The sequence below is a fragment of the Giraffa tippelskirchi genome, chromosome 4 (genome assembly GCF_054371585.1).
Source record: "Giraffa tippelskirchi isolate mGirTip1 chromosome 4, T2T-mGirTip1v1.2.pri, whole genome shotgun sequence".
In the NCBI taxonomy this organism is placed as follows: Eukaryota; Metazoa; Chordata; class Mammalia; order Artiodactyla; family Giraffidae; genus Giraffa; species Giraffa tippelskirchi.
In genome coordinates this window covers 212,521,859-212,538,110 of record NC_137278.1, presented here as the reverse complement: position 1 = coordinate 212,538,110, position 16,252 = coordinate 212,521,859, and the positions used below count along the sequence as shown (strand labels likewise).

The window sequence follows — 16,252 nt, the reverse complement described above, 5'->3', positions numbered from 1 at the left end:
GAGCCACATGTGGGATCCCAGACTGGTGCACGTTTACACGAGTGCATCCTGTGGGCATGTCACAAGTGTCTCCACAGCTGTCCAGGGTCCAGATGTACACATGTGTGTTGTTAAGTGTGGGGTATGTGGCAAGTCTGTCATGCACATGAGTTTGCATCTACTTCTGTGTATTTGAATTTGTTCTAGTCTTTTCTCTGTGACTATAATGTGGATTTGCCTCCAAGCAAGACCAACGGGAAGCTGGAAGAGGAGGTGCCCTCAGGAGCCACCCAGGGGAAGCCGGGGTCACTCACCGTGCCGGGCGTCATACTGCCTCATCTGCACCTCCTCCACGCAGTCAGCCGGGAACCAGCCCGTGCGGCCTTTCACGGTCCCCTCCCAAAAACCGCCCTCCCCAATGCTGAGCACTGGGGGGACAGAAGCCAGACAGGCTGTCAGGGCCGAGGGGCGCAGCCGGAGCCCACCTGGTTGCCCTCCGCCCCCGACCACCATCTCCACCATCACCGCCCAACCTTCACCTCTCTCCTTCCCTTCACCCTCCTGGCTTTTTTCCTAGGAGAATGTTGGGATCCACGCAGAAGAGAGAAAAGAACAGATGGACATGGCACAGGATGGGCATGTGGGGGACAAAGAGAGGCACAGATGGACACCCTTGAGGGGCATAGGAGGCAGAGGCAGGGGCCACAGTCCCGCTCCTACCCGCTCTCCTCCCTGCTCCTGAACCAACTCTCATCCTTGCTCTGGGGCCCATCCCAGGGGTCACTGCCAAGAACTGAGGGTCACTGTGCTGTGGCCAGGAGACTGGGCCCCATGATGGACCATGGCAGGCTGACCAACACAACTGCTTCTTCCTCAGGCTCCCTGGACAGAGGGCACTCATGAGGGGTGGACCCTAGTGATAACAGAGACCCCGTAATGGGAGGAGCTTGTCACGGCACAGGAAACCCTCATTACAGACACCCACATAACTGTCAGAGATACCCCTTAGAATGGCAGAGAATTCCACATATCACAAGCGTTTCCAATGAAGAAAGTCCCAGAAGTGACACGGGAACCCCATAATTCATGGAAGCTCTGTAACAGGATAGGGTCCTACAAACATGAGAACCCCAACAACACCAGCCCCCAGAATGACACAGAAACACCCTCATGAGGAGAGGAGCCCCTGTGGTGACATTTTGGGGAGCCCAAGATGACAGAGGATGGAGAGAAACCCACATGACAGGAGCCCCGTAAAGACAAACAGCCCTCCCTTCACAGTGACACAAGGGATCCCCAGTGGCACATACATCCCATAATGACCGCGGCGGCTCAGAGTTCCCAGGGACACCCCTGATGACAGACCCTCCACGGTCGCCAGAAGCGGGGCGGGCACCCAGAGTGGCGCCCGAGAACCCCAGGAGGCCCGGCGCCGCGCCCCCCGCGACCCCGCCCCCCGCGCCCCCTCACCCTTCACGGCCTCGCCGCGGTGCAGCGGGATCTCGCCCTCGCCCTGCGGGCTGTGCGCCTTCACGGCGATGAACTTGCGGCCGGGGACTGCGCTGTAAAGTTTCCGCTTCGGGCCCCGGGGCGGCGGCGCGGGGGGCGCGGAGGGCGCCGGGCCGGGGCCGGGCGCGGGGCCGGGGCCGCCGGGGCCGCCGGGCCCGCTCGGGCTGTAGACGAACACGTAGGTGACGGACGCGATGCCGGGGGGCAGCGGGCACGCGAAGCCGGCGCCCGGGGCCTCCATGGCGCGCGGCCCGGCCCCGCCGCCGGCCTCACCGCAGCCGCCGCCGCAGCGCCCGCCGCCCGCCGCCCGCCGCCGCCGCCGCCGCCGCCGCCCGCCCGCCCGCCGGGGGCCCGGCCCGGGGCCGCTCCATGGGCCGCGCCGCCGCGCCCGGCCCGCTCCCGCCAGCGCACGAGCCGCGCCCGCTCAGGGCTCCGGGGCCGCGGGGCTGCGCTCCCGGGCGCGCCGGGCTCGCTCCATGCCGCGGCCGCTCCGCGCGCCCCGCCTCCTCCGCGGCCCGGCTCCTCCCTCTGCGGGCGGCGGGCCGGGCTCCCTCCTCTCCCCCTGCGGCCCGGTCGCCGCGGCCCGGACACGGGAGAGGCCACCGGGCCGAGGAGGACTACGGTGCGCGAGGGGAAGGCTGGGGAGGGGTCGGTCCGACGGAGGAGCGCAGGGGAACCAGGAGGCGAGGCCGGCCAGGAGAGGAAGCCCGAAGGGGCTTCGGACTGGAGAAGAGCGTCTCAGAAACGGTGCAGGGTTCGCCAGCCTCCAGGAGGGGCTCCCCCGGCGGGTCCGCGTCCCCCCTCCAGCTAGGGCCTCCTCACACCAGGACCGCCGCGAGTGCTGGGCGCCCGAATCCCCTTCTGGACCTGGGTCCTCTCCTCCTGGACATCCGCCTCGGACGCTCATGCCCTCTCGACGCTGACCGCCTGGGCACCAAGCCAGAGGCCTCAGCCCTCAGCCTTTGCCTGCTCAGAGGCCTGCACCGTCTCCCTAGCACCTGGGCGGACCACGTCCACAGTCTTCGCCAACAGCCAGGCTCTCGGAGGCGAGAATTAGCTGCACTTCAGTAACACGGCTGGTGCCCTCCTTGCTCTCCCCTGGCCCTTCGTGATGCTATTCCCAGCACCTCGACAATCCCAGTCCTGCTCGTCTGGCCAACTGTGAAGTTACCGCTCCGCTTCGAACACAGCCTTCTCTGCCCTGCTCTGGGATGCGGGTGGGGACTCGGACATTTCAGGCCAGGCCTTGCCAAGAGGGGGCGCCACCCCCACCGGCGGCAGCTCCAACTCAAGACACTTCCTCTCCTTCAACCAAAGGTGATCTCCCACTGAGGCCCTCTCCCTCCAGAGTGTGCCAAACGTCCTCAGCCCCCTCGTGGCCGCTCACTGGGAGGCTCCCTTACCTGGATCACTCCCCACTTAATTGCTTCTGAGCCCTGGGGCCCAGCTGTCAGTGTCCTGAGATTTTTAGAACTCCCTGCTATTAGCCCCCACCAGAGTTGGCACCCTAGGCACCTACTAAATGTTTGTTGAAAAAACAGTAATAAAAATTCTATTCTCCCCACAGAGCAGTGAGCTGGAGCCCCACCCAGAGCAAGTCTTAGTCTGTGTTTGCTCAAAGGATGAGTGAATGTACAAAAACCAAATGAAAGCAGGGCCTCCACACAGCTCCAACTCAGGAGCAGCCTCTGCAAAACTGAAACATCCCAAAGTCTGTTCTTTCAGTTTAGCCACAGGGCTATGCAAAATCTGGGGGGAGAATTGAAGTGATTTGGGGCAGGACAAATAGCCTTGCAGTCTGGATAGGGACATAGAAAGACAGAGAAGACATCACAGGCCAAGGCTGTATGAGCAGGGACAACAGCAGAGGAAGAAATGGCTTTTATAAGCTCCTGTTGCACCCCAAGCCCTCTGCTGAACGCTCACACTTAGCAAGTTTGGGAATCAGGGGCAAATTTACCTGGGGGCAAATTAAGCTGCTTCCTAACTCTGTGGCCTTGGCCAAGTCATTTACCCCACCTGAGTGTTAGGACCCTCATCTGTAAAATAGAGCACAGCCTCATACAAGGTCAAGGTGAAGTGAGATGATACACACTATGCTGATCAGCCCAGCTGTCACTGTGAAGACAAAGCGCTGTTTATGTAACTCTTTCATTCAACATGTCTCCAGAGCACCTTCTATGTGACTGGCTCTGGAGCAACTGCAGGAAACAAGAAAGACAGCTCCTGCCTTGAAGGTGTGGGGAGGAGAGAGGCCTTAATCAGCAGTGTTGGCCTGTGCGGTGGGCCAGGGGTCCAAGTAGGGAGCCTTCACTGCCAGGCTCCAGAAGGCTTCCCAAAGGAAATGTTTTGGGTAGGATCAGTCACGCCTAACTGATGAGAAACCCAGGCACAGAGTGGCTGGCTAACGTGCCCAAGGCCACATAGGCAGCGGATGCAAGGAGTGCCCTGGACTCCGACTGTCTGTCTGCAGAGCCAGTAACCACCTTTCACTCCCACTGCTCAGCTCAGTGGGGTTCTAGCCCAAGAGTCTAGTGGGGCTCCTGCCCAGGCTTTATGCTGTAAGTTCTGGGAACGACAAGTCCTTGGTTCTCAGGATCCCAGCACTCATGGTGAAGGGTAAAGAGGAGAACCATGGAGGCCTGTGGTTATACAGGGCCAGAGGGGTTGCGGAAACACCAAGCCCCTCCTTTGGGAACAGGGCTGGGGTCCACCTATGCACTGGAGCCCTCATGGAGAGGACGCACCAGTCCCTAACCTCTTAGCACACCTCACCCAGCCCTGCCGCATCCCAGCACTCGTCCTCCTCTCTGGCACGGCACGAACCTTTCTAAACCACAGGTCTAACCAGACCCTCTCCTGCCAGCATCCTCCCGCAGGTGCCCACTGCCCTCAGCCCAAGTCTGACTCCAAACAGAGCTCAGTGTTGGGGAGCCTGCCCCAGGCCAGGGGACCTCACCGTTTTCCCTTCCCCATCCAGGGAGGCCCCCACCCAAAACCTCAGCTCATCCCTGCAGAGCCACACCAGCAGGCCTCTCCCTGCCACTCGCCCGCCCCATGCCGGCTCTTCCTGGCTCAGGCCCCAGCCTCCACCTACCTGATCTTGCTCTGGCTGCCCCTGCCTGTTGCAGGGCCACTGCTGTCATTCTGCTGGTCACCATCCCGGTCCCGGTCTTTCTCCTCCTGCAGTCGCTGGAGCAGCAGCTGGTGGGGGAGGCTTCGCAGTGAAGGTCCAGGAGAAGCTGCCGGCTGCACCTCGCCCTTCAGGTTGATGTCACTGGCTGAGCGCTGCAGAGGCCGAGGAGAGGCCAGGGCGCTAGGGCCGGCCAGCCGCCGCCGCTTCGCGTAGCTGGGGGTTTCCCTGAATGGCACTGGGGTGGGGGTGAGGGGGAATAGGTGAGACTCTGGGCAGTCAGATTAGGGAACCAACTTGTCCTGGTTTGCCTGGTATTTCCAGATTTCAAAAGTAAAATCCTCTGTGCCAGGGACTGCCTCAGTCCCAGGCAAAACAGCTATGAATGAAGCTGGGATGGGCGGGAGAGGGCAGGGTCACATACCAAGCTGCCTCTAACTCCAGCTTCAGAGGTAAAAGCCTGCCCTTCCTGTCAGCCAGATGAGGCCTCGGGACTGCTTAGATCTGCTCTTGGAACTGCCCATCTCACAGGCTTCCAGAGAGACAAAAAACTGGCCACATGTGACAAACCTCACCAGACCACCACTGTATGGAACTATTTGCAATTGACTATCACCAGAGAAACTGTAATAGAGATATTCTACACCAGGAGTTGGCAAACATCTGTAAAGAATCAGACAGTAACCATTTCAGGCTTTGCAAGCCATTCAGTCTCTGTTGCAAGGACTCAGCCCAGCCACTGCAGTGTGAAAACAGCCTCAAATAATATATATGAGCAAATGGGTGTGGCTGAGTTCCAATAAAACTTTATTTAAATAGCAGATGGTGATTAAAACATGATCCAACTATATGCTATTTACAAAAGAGTCACTTTAGATCCAAAGACACAAGTAGGCTTAAAATAAAAGGATAAAAGAAAATATTTCATGTAAATAGTAACCAAAAGAATCTAAGTAGCTACATTAATATCAGACAAAATAGACTTAAAGATAAAAAGTATTAAGAGAGACAGAGGACATTATATTTGATAAAAGTGTCAATTTGTCAACTAGATTAACAATTATTAACATATATGTAACAAACAACAAAGCATCAAAATATATAGAAACAAACATTGATATATTTGGAGAAATAGACAGTTCTACAATAATATTTAAGACTTCAACACCCTGCTTTCAATAATGGATAGAGCATGTAGAGAGATCAGTAAGAACATAGAAGACTTGAACCAGTTAGACCTAACATATATAGGACACTCCACAAAACAAGAGCAGAATACACATTATTCTCAAGTGCACGTGAAACAGTCTCAGGATAGATCATTTGTGAGGTCACCAAAAAAGTCTCAATAAATTTAAAAAGACTGAAATTATACAAAGTATCTTCTGCAGTGACAATGGAATGAAGCTTGAAATAAATAGCCGGGGGAAAAAAAACTGGAAAATTCCCAAATATGCGAAAACTTAAACAACACTCTTAAACAACCAATATGTCAAAACAGAAATCATAAGGAAAATTGAAAACACTTTGAGAAAATAAAAACAAAAATACAACATACCAAAACTTATGAGATGCAGCAAAAGCAGTACTAAAAGGGAAATTTATAGCTGTAAACACCTACATTAAAAAGGGAAGTCTCAAAAAAAAAAAAAAAGAGGGAAGTCTAAAATCTATAACCTATTTAAGGAACTAGAAAAAGAGAAGCAGACCAAACCCAAAGGAAGGAAATAGTGAAGCTTACATGAGCGAACAAAACAGAGACTAAAAATGCAGAGGGAATCAGTGACACCAAAATCTGTTTCTTCAAAAATATCAATCAAATTGGCAAACCGTTAACTAGACTAAGGAAAAAAATTAGAGAAGGGGGATACAAATAACTGAAAACAGAAATGAACACTGAAGTGTCACTACCTGATCTTATACAATTAAAAAGGAATATAAGAGAATACTATGAATAACTGTATGCCAACAAATTAGATAAACTAGATAAGATGGACAAATTTCTAGGAAAAGGCAAATTACCAAAACTGACTCAAGAAGAAATAGAAAATATAAACAGACCTATAAAAAGCAAGGAGATTGGAACAGTAATCACATATCTCCCAACAAAGAAAAGTCCAGCATCAGGTGGCATCACTAACAAATTCTACCAAATATTTAAAGAGGAATTAGCAAAATCCTTCTCAAATTCTTCCCAAAAAAATAGAAGAGGAAGGAACACTTTCTAATATATTCTATGAGCAATGTAAAAATGATCAAAGAACTTGACATTTCTCCAAAGAAGATATACAAACCTTCAATAAGCACATGAAAAGATGCATCAATAGCTGTTAGGAAAATGTGAATCAAAACCTCAACGAGATACCTCTTCACTTGGACTAGAATGGCTATAATTTTTTTTTAAGGTAATAACAAGTATTGGTGAGGATCTGAAGAATTTGGAACCATCATGCATTTCTGGTGGGAATGTAAAACGGTGAAAAACAATTTAGCAGTTCCTCAAAAAATTAAATATAAAATTATCATATGACACAGCAATTCTACTCTAAGTATGTACCCAAAATAACTGAAAACAGTATTCAAACAAATACATTTCACACATGTCCATAGAGCAATATTCACAATAGCCAAAGGGTGGAAACCACTCAAATGTCTATCAAAGGATGAATGGATAAACAAAATGTCACATATACAAACAGTGGCACATTATTCAACCATAAAAAGGAATGAAGTAGCGATACACCCTACAATATGGATTAAGTTGGAAAACATGCTTCAGTTTGTTGAAGGAAGCCAAACACCAAGCATCATTCCACTTACATGAAATATCCAGGACAGGGAAATCTATATCGACAGAAAGTATGTTAATGGTTGACAGGGGCTGAGGGAGAGGGGAATGTGGAATAATTGCTTAATATACACAGAGTTTCCATTTGTGATGATGAAAATGTTATGGAATTCAATAGAGTTGGTTGTGAATGTCTTAAATACCACCAAATTATTCAATTTAAAAGTTAATTTTATGTTACATGAATTTGATTTTAACTGAAATTTAAATCTTTGATTTTAAAGCCTTGATTAAAATAAACAACAGCCACACGGCTGAATTTGGCCTGGGGGTATTGTTTGCCAAGCCCTATTCTAGACTCTGGTTATGCAGACCAGCAGCCTCACCTCCAGCTCCTTAGGAAATCTCTGACTCCACCCAGACCCTCTGAGTCAGAATCTACATTTAACTAGACCCCTGGGTGACTCAAATGTACAATACAAGTGAGAAGCGCTTTCCTAGGGCACTCTTCAAAAGCACTCTGGGACATGCGTGCTTGAGAGTGTGTACACAAGAGAAGGGAGGAAGGCCTGAGGACCCCGAGACAGCCCGAGGCAGCAGGTAAGGAAGCAGAGGTAGCTGCTCCCAGGCAGGGTCCCTGCTTCCTGCGGGTAAGTCGGGGCGGGGGGTGGGGGGGTGGGGGGGGTGCTGCCAGGAGGCTTCCGGGTGACCTGTCCCCTGAAGAGGGACGACAGGGCCCAGCCTACAGGATCCCTCCAGGCGGCCTTCATGCTGGAGGAAAAGGAAGGATGGCTGGGCACAGCCTCCTGCTGCTCCTCTGCGTGCACGTCCCGCCTGGGCCCCCAGGTGAGACATGACCACTGACTCCCAGAGGGAGCGTGTGCCGAGCGAGGCGGGTAACAGGGGTGGACCTCTGGATCGCTCTGGTCTGAAGACAGGCTCTGCTATTAATCCCTCTGTGCCTGGGGTTTCCTCCTCTGTAAAAATGGACTAACAGCAATCACTCACCGGGGGCTTGTTGAGAGGGTTATCATAAATGCTCAGAATATACTCCCCTGGAACTCAGGCGCATCTGGCTGTGTCATCTGAGTGTATGTGTGACATCTGAGCAGGTAAGGGTGTGTGGATAGCAGAGCTGATGCCAACAACGGGACTAACTGATGTGACCTCTCAGCTCAGCCACAAATGCCTGACCCCAGCCAGGTGAGCGCACCCGAATCAGCCAGACAGCAGCAGTGATAATGGTGACCCCAGGAGCCCCGGCATCTCTGTCCAAAGATAAGGGGCAGCTGAGGCCTTCCTGACTCTCAGCCTGGACCACAGACAAGCCCCCACCCTCCCTCCAACCAGCTGGACCGAAGCTACCTGCCAGAGTCCAGACCCACGGAATCGCATACTGCATAAGGTCAGCGGGGGGAAGGAGTAAAGAACCATAAAAGACTTTATTTTACCTAAGGAAACCGAGGCACAGAAGTCCCAAGCCACTTTCCCAAGGTGACATCACAAGCAGAAGATAGAGCCCCACACATCCAGAAACCAAGCTCGTCCCAGGCTGACGACCTCCTCCAAAACAAGCAGCCCCAACCAGACCACAACCGGAGCCCCTGCTCTGTCTCCCACCCCAGCTCAGACCTCAGGCTTCGCCACAGTTCTCTCCCAAGCAGAGCCTGGACCGCAAGTAGGCACCATTTCGTTAGCTCAGTTACATGCTCAACATGCATCAGCTGCTGCTGCTGGAGGGTACAGGGTCTGCCCACTATCGCAGACCCCTGACCCTGCTTGGGAAACAAGGGGCTCACAACCAAGTCTCACTGCCGGGAGGTCTGTTCAGGGGAGACTATATAGGAAGATTCCTTAAACATGAACTCAACCTTATTGTAACCATAACCTACCATAACCTCACATTAGAACCAACAAGCACTCAAACCCCGGGACTAGCCTTAGCCCTTGGCTGTCCACTGTCACTTTAAGTTTTGTAAAACTGGGGGTATCATATACTGCAGTCCCAACAGAGAGGGAAGCCTGGGAGTCTAGTTCCCAGAAAGCCTTGTCCACCCAGGACAGAGGGAGTGGAGACTAGGCTTGCTCTGTGGCCAGGTGGCTGGAAGGGGCAGCCTCTGGCCAGAAAATACTCTTTTCAGGAGGAGGGGCCTGCCCCCGCCACTCCACATGGGGAGGAGAGGCAGCATTTGCAGGACAGGTTCCCGGCCAGCCCCATGGCCAACACTGCCCTGGGAGAGGGTGGCCCCTGAGGCCTGAGGTGAGCCATCCTGCCTGAGGCTCAGCCTAGACAGCACCTCCTGGTTCTCCTTCTGGAGTACGGGCTGGACTCCCCCGAAGCACTGGCTGCCAAGAGCTCAGAGCTCCCTGCCCCGAGACGGCTGCCGCCCTTTCCCACATGCATCCCTGCCGCTGTGTTTTGCCACACATGCACACAGGTGACCTTGTCGTGTGAGGAAGCTACGGGCCACTTAAACCGCTTTATGTTTCAGGCTGCAGTGAAAAACTGAGGGTCTGCGGTTGAGCCCGATGCCACGTGTCCCCTGCTGGCCCTTCAGATGACCTCACAGGAAAACAAACCTTGACCTAACTCCAACCGAAGCTGATCCCTAAATCCACAGTGGTAACGATTACGACTGAAGGCAGGAGGAGAAGGGGACAGCAGAGGATGAGATAGTTGGATGGCACCATCAGCTCAATGGACATGAGTTTGGGTCAAGTCCGGGAGCTGGTGATGGACAGGGAGGCTGGCGTGCGGCAGTCCATGGGGTCACAAAGAGTCGGACATGACTGAGCAACTGAACTGAACAATTACAACCATACCCTTAACCCTGACCTGACTCTAACCGCGATCCACAGCCTTCACCTAACCGTGACCCTAAGATGACCCTCTGTCCACCTGCACAGGCCCTCCCCTCAGCACATTCCCTGTGCCTGCAGGGCCCACTAATGGGACCACTAGGACCACTCCCAGTTGCACTGGGAGAGTTGGAGGGAAAGGCTCCGGGTTAGGGGCTCCCTTGTAACAACCCCACTCACTCTTGCCCTGTTGGGCCCCGACAGCCCCCACAAATCCACATCGGCAGGGCCCTCGGTGGGCAGAACTCACCAACGTCCGAATCTTTGTGGGTCTTGATGACCTCCGCAAGCTCAAAGTTCCCCGCTATGATGGCCACCTGGGTGGGGGGGTGAGGAGGGAGGCTCAGCAGCACAGACTCGCCTCCCCTAGGCCCTGGGGGCTCCCTGAATGCCCGAGTGGGGACGTCCTCAGCTGGGGGCCCCAGGCTCAGACCTTGGTCCGTCTGACCCACCACCCCAGTCTGTGTGGGACATAAGACTCTCAGAGCTAAAGCTGGAACACATTGGCCACCCTGCCCATTCTCGGAACGGCCCCTCCACACGCCTGGTCTCCGCACGTGACCTGTGAAGGCCGCTGAAGGGACAGTCACAGCCCACACCTGGTCTCCTCTGACCCTCCTCTCCTCTCCCTAGAAAGGGGGCCGAGGGAGCCATCCTCAGTGAGCACCCCTCATAAGACCCGGGCACTGCCCTGGCTCACCCCCTTCCTCCACCTTACCCTGGGACGACCCTGGGCCCAGAGCTCCCTCGCTGCTTTACAGGGAATAGACCAAGGTCCAGAAAGACCAAGCCACACAGAGATGGACAGACGTGTCCCGGGGAGCCCCACACTCCTGCAGACATTCACGTACCTGGAAGGCTGTCTGGCTGTTGTAATTGCGGACATCCTTGTTGGCTCCACGGAAGAGCAGGACACGCGCACAGCTCTCCTGCGGGAAGGTCGGGGGGGGGGACACAGCTGGGTGACAACACACGCGCACACAGGGCGCAGGACACACACAGGGCCCACGCTACGTGTCCAACACACACACATGTAGCACAAGGACGAGCAGGTCAGGTGTGAGTGTGCAGGTCTAGCTAGCTCAGAGGATCCAGGTACACACAACGCACGTGTGGTTGTTCAGAACACACATGTATGACACATGTGTTCAGGGAAACAATAGGCACACATAGACCTGCAAGGCCACAGCTCACTGCAGGAAGCAGAACACGCAACTGTGGTGTGATACATAGGGTCAGACATGCACACACATGTAGTCACTGTACAGCATCACCTGTGTGCACACATGTGTGCAGACCGACCTGGTTGTAGAGGGCACAGATGTGCAAGGCTGTGTTCCCGGAGGCGTTCTGAGCCCCCATGTTGGCTCCGTAGAACAGCAGGTGCTCCAGATGCTGCACATGCCCAAAGCGGCAGGCCTGGGGGAGGAGGGTTACTGCTGGGCCCTGGACAGAGCCCAGACCCACAGGCCGGCCCCGGGGCCCTGCCCCTGTGTCCCCGCCTACCTGGTGGACCTCCTGCCAGCCGTTCTCGTCGGTGGTGCCCAGCTGAGCATGGTCGTGCAGGAGCAGCTCGCAGCAGAGGGCGTCCCCCCCACCCAGGGCGCTGTGGTACAAGGGCGTCAGGCCGCGGCTGTCCTTGTAGTCCGGTGAGGCGCCCAGGTCCAGCAGGGTCTGAGGGCAAGAACCTCAGTATTCATGCCAGGCCAGCCTCTTTCCAACACCGGGTTGCACGATGCTCCGGCGAGGGCTGGGCCTGCACTGACCGTCAAGGCTGCCGCATTCCGCTGGCGCGTGGCGCAGTGCACAGCTGTGAGCCCGTCTCGCGTGCGGAAGTCCAGGTGAGCACCGCCGTTCTTCAGCACCTTCAGCAGATCGGTGGCGTCGTCCAGCTGGGCTGCAAGGCTCAGCGGACACTCTGGGTTCAAGGGACAGGCGAAGGTCACAGTCCTGGCCATTCCCAGACCGTGCCCCTCCCACTCTGCTTCTCACCTCCTGAGTCAGGATCGTGGAAATTGGGGTCCAGCCCCTTGTCCAGCAGGCGGGCCACCTTGTCCGTGCTGTGCAGCTGGACGTATTCCATAAACTTCTTCAGGTTCGCCTGGAATAGCCAGCCATCCTAATCAGCCCACACTTGACGACATCATCTGACCACCACCCACGTCCCCCAGGGAACTCCCGCACCCCTCAGTCTGACCCGTCAGCCTACCCCACGACCTTCTCCCTTTCCCGTGTTACCCTAACCCTGCACCCCCACTGTGGCCCCAATCCCAGCTCAACTGCTCCAGGTCCTTCCTCGCCCCCCAAGCCCAGCTGAGTTAGTTCCCTCCTTCAGCCTCAGCCTCTGCCCTGGCTTCTCTCCCTGGCCCTGATGCCCCAACCTATCCAGCCTGGAAAAGCCTGAAGCCACATGGGCAGGAGCCAGCCCGGGGCAGCCTGCTCCTTCTCCAGTGCATCTGTCTCACGAGCTCCCCCCACGACAGATTCCAGCTCCAGGGCCCTCCTCTACTGCCAGGTGTCCCTTCCTGTGATGTGACTCTGACTGCTTGTCCTTCACTCACCCAGTCATGCATTAATTCACTCAGCAAAGCCTCACTAAGCTCCTGCTGGTGCTACAGTGCTGCCTGCATCAGCTAAGGTGCCCTGGCCTGAGGCCCCAGGCCCTCTAGAAACAAAATGCATCAGAAATAGGACAAGGTGCCATGGGGACAGCTCCACGTGAGGGGGCACCCTCTGGCGGGTTAGGACAACGAGACAGGAGAAAGGATGCTCGGAGCTGAGAGGAAAGACCTCGGCCACACCCGGCATGGGGTTGGGGGGGGGGGGGGAGGCTTAGTGTGGTGCTGGGGGCCGGCCGGAGACCAGGCAGGCAGAAACACAGGACTGTGGTACGGAGTTGAAACTCATCCCCAAAACAAGTGAGACTTACTGAAGGTCAAAAGTCATTGGTGTCCTGCGGGTCACTGAGGTTAGCTTTAGAGGAGAGGTAACTATGGGAGGAATCCAGGGTCATGGGTTATACCAAGACCAGTGAGGGAGTCTCTGCCCAGCCACAGAACCATGGCTACTGACCACCACATGCCCCAAGGCAGCAGAGGAGTCTGGCACGGAGACTCCAGGGTCACAAGGGGGTCACTGGGGCACAGGGGTGAGTGTGTAGATCCCTCTCTTAGGCCCCAAAAACTGTCAATGAAGTGTCCAGCAAGCAAATGTCCACTGGCCCACGGGAGCCTGGGGTGGGAACTCAGAGAGTCTGCCTATGGAAAGGGCCAGGGTACCCACCCTGCCCCTCCTACATTCAGAGAAGGCAGGGAGGTGCCCCCCAAAGAGCATGTGGGGTCAGATCCTCCTAGCAATAGTACCCAGGAGTAAAGACCCCACAGGTATGCCTAGGAACAGGGCCCCGGAGTCAGAAGATCTGGGTTCAACCCCAACATCACTGGATGCAGAGCTGTAAGCAAGTCACTTCAATTCTCTGGGACTCAGTATCTTCATCTATGAAATGGGATAATAACAGTCACTCCCAGAAAAAAAAATAATGAGATGCCTAATTTCAAGTGCCTAGCACTGGATGACCACTAAGCCCCAGATGCCTTGTTCTCCCCACCCCAACCCAGCTCCCCTCAACAACCACATCTGCTCTCGTCTCCCCCACAAAGACACTGCACCCTACTGCACTCCACCCCTTAGCCAGGGGCCCACCAGAGAGGTCAGCAAGAGCCTGACCTGAGTGGAACCCATCACCAGACCGACCACCCCAAAGTCATGGTGCCCGGAGTTGCAACCGGCCCTCTAGCTGCTCCCAACACCCACTCTGGGTCCCTGATGACAGGAGAAAGCAGACTGAGCCAAAGCTGGTCAGCCCAACCAAGCTGGGGTGGCAGTTCTGGGAACAGGGGGAAGGCCTCAAGAAGGGAATTTTTCAAGGACATTTTTGACATCACAAAATCCAGCTAAGGCTGGACTAGGAGAGCACTGACCATGGCGGGGAGGGGACTGGAGGGAGTGCAGAAGGTCACCTTGGAGTCCCCTTGCTGTGGCTGCCTCCTTACCTTTGTGTGAAGCTTTGCAAACTGCTTATCATCAATGAGGTTCTGGGCATAAACTCGCCTCTTGTATCGAAACTGCTCAGGTAAAGACAAGGCAGAAAAAGGCAACCACCTGGACTGAGTAAGTGAAAGTAGGCACAGAATCGAGTCCTGCCCACTGCTGTGTGGCCAGGGCCCCACAGTGCTCCTCACCCCCATAACAAAGCTCCTGCCTGCCGGCCTCACAAGCCCATGCACATGCCGTGGACACGACCTGCACCAAGGGCAGGTGTGCTGCACACCCAGCGGTCCCTCTGCCTGCTGTGCCCTTCCTGTCTCACCCCCACCCCCAGGATTCCCTGGAAACCTGTGCTCTTCCAAGACCAGGTTCCAGGCCTACCTTCCTAGACGCCCCTCTCTGGACAGAACTGTGCCTACCTGCCTGTGCCACCAGGGAGGCCCAGCCAGCTGATCTCAGCGACCATAACGCTTGTTCCAAAACCCATTGCACTTGCCACCCCCACCTCCAAACAGGATCTGGTCCCCTTGCTCACAGGGTGCTCAACGGCCTTTACATCATGAGCAGGTGAGCAACCGAGGAAGATTTAGACTGTCCTTAGGACAACTGCACAGGCGGTAGCAGGAAGACAAGACACAGATGTGCACACAGCCCGCGGCGGGCGTACTCCACGCGGCGCTCTGGGCAGTCACGCCCGCTCACACCCCGTCGCACGTGCTGCTGACCGCGCGCCTGCACGCGGCTCACTCCTCACTCGCCCCGCACACACTAACTCCCTGTGTCCGTGCCCCTCGCTCCCGCGCCCTCTCTGGAGCTCGGGGCTCTGCGCCGTCCCGGGCCGCTGCTCACCTCCAGGTAGGGCAGGGGCGTGTCCAGGTTGGGCGGGTATTCCTGCAGAAGCCGCTCCTCGTCCAGGAACTTGCCGGCGCGGCCCCGGGAGGGCGGCTGGAAGAGCCCGTAGTTGAGCGCGTCCTGGAGGCTGTGGTTGAGGGCGCAGAGCACGCGCTGCTTGGCGGCCCAAACGGGCGCGGCCGGGTCCAGGCGCAGGCACTTCTGCAGCGGAGCGCGGTCGTGAGCCGATCGGGCCGCCCGGCCAGCGCGGGGAACAGAGGCCCGGGGAGCCGCCCGAGTCCCCCGCCTCCGCGCCCAGCTCGCGAGGCCTCGCCTCGGGGGCGGTGCTTCCCCGGGCCCCGCCCCCGACCGGCCGCGGGGAGGGTCCGGGCGGAGGCGGCGGGGGAGGGGCGAGTGGCCGGGGCCGGGGTCTCCCGCGCACGGCTCGCGGCGCGCGGGTGGGGGGCCGCGAGAGCGGGGTGAGGGTGCCGCCGGGACCCGGGCGGCGAGGCTCACCGTCTGCTGCAGGTCTGGGATGCCGACGCGCACGATCACGGCGCTGGCCCCGGGGCCGTCCATCCCCGCGCCCGGGCCGGGGCCGCTCGCGGCCGGGAGCTGGGCGCCCCGGGGCTCCTCGCCGTGCCCCGGCCCCCCCCGACCCCCCACCGGAGCCCCGTCGGCCGCGCTGCGCGGGAGGGGGCCGGGGGGAGCCGGGGCCGGGGCCGGCGCCGGGGACAGCGGCTCCGAGGGCTCCGCAGGGGCGGCGGCGGCGGCGGCGGCGGCGCGGCTCAGCTGCATCGGCCCCGGCTCCGCTCGGCGCCTGCCTTCCCCGGGGGCGGGGGCGGCGGGGGGAGGGGGCCTGAGCCGGGAGGGAAGCGGGGGTGGCAGGGGGCTGAGCCGGAGGCGGGGGCCGGGACGCTCGGGGCCGGCGAGGGCGAAGGGGACTGTCTGGGCTCCCGGTGTGGGGAGTGGGGTCCGTGCGAAGGGCGAGGGCCGCGCAGCAGGGTGGGGACCCTGGGGGCTGTGCTGGGGGTGTGGGAACTCCTAGGCCTCGGTGTGGGGGGAGTGGCTGAGCAGCGAGGACCGCGCCGCCCTTCGGCTGCGGA

General features: G+C 57.0%; 1 protein-coding gene across 1 annotated transcript in view; it reads right to left on the bottom strand.

Moving 5' to 3' along the window:
* SHANK3 (SH3 and multiple ankyrin repeat domains 3) overlaps positions 1 to 15,944 on the bottom strand; it is a 47,532-nt gene extending 31,588 nt beyond the window's left edge. Inside the window, exons 1-12 of the mRNA XM_081591138.1 lie at positions 15,663 to 15,944; positions 15,165 to 15,368; positions 14,321 to 14,392; positions 12,261 to 12,369; positions 12,035 to 12,186; positions 11,775 to 11,942; positions 11,571 to 11,687; positions 11,120 to 11,197; positions 10,519 to 10,585; positions 4,586 to 4,859; positions 1,450 to 1,652; positions 294 to 407 (exon numbers count right to left, since the gene is read on the bottom strand). Coding sequence (XP_081447264.1) covers positions 294 to 407; positions 1,450 to 1,652; positions 4,586 to 4,859; positions 10,519 to 10,585; positions 11,120 to 11,197; positions 11,571 to 11,687; positions 11,775 to 11,942; positions 12,035 to 12,186; positions 12,261 to 12,369; positions 14,321 to 14,392; positions 15,165 to 15,368; positions 15,663 to 15,944 — 1,840 coding nt within the window. The remainder of the gene's footprint in view (positions 1 to 293; positions 408 to 1,449; positions 1,653 to 4,585; positions 4,860 to 10,518; positions 10,586 to 11,119; positions 11,198 to 11,570; positions 11,688 to 11,774; positions 11,943 to 12,034; positions 12,187 to 12,260; positions 12,370 to 14,320; positions 14,393 to 15,164; positions 15,369 to 15,662) is intronic.
* Between the last annotated feature and the right edge of the window lie 308 nt (positions 15,945 to 16,252).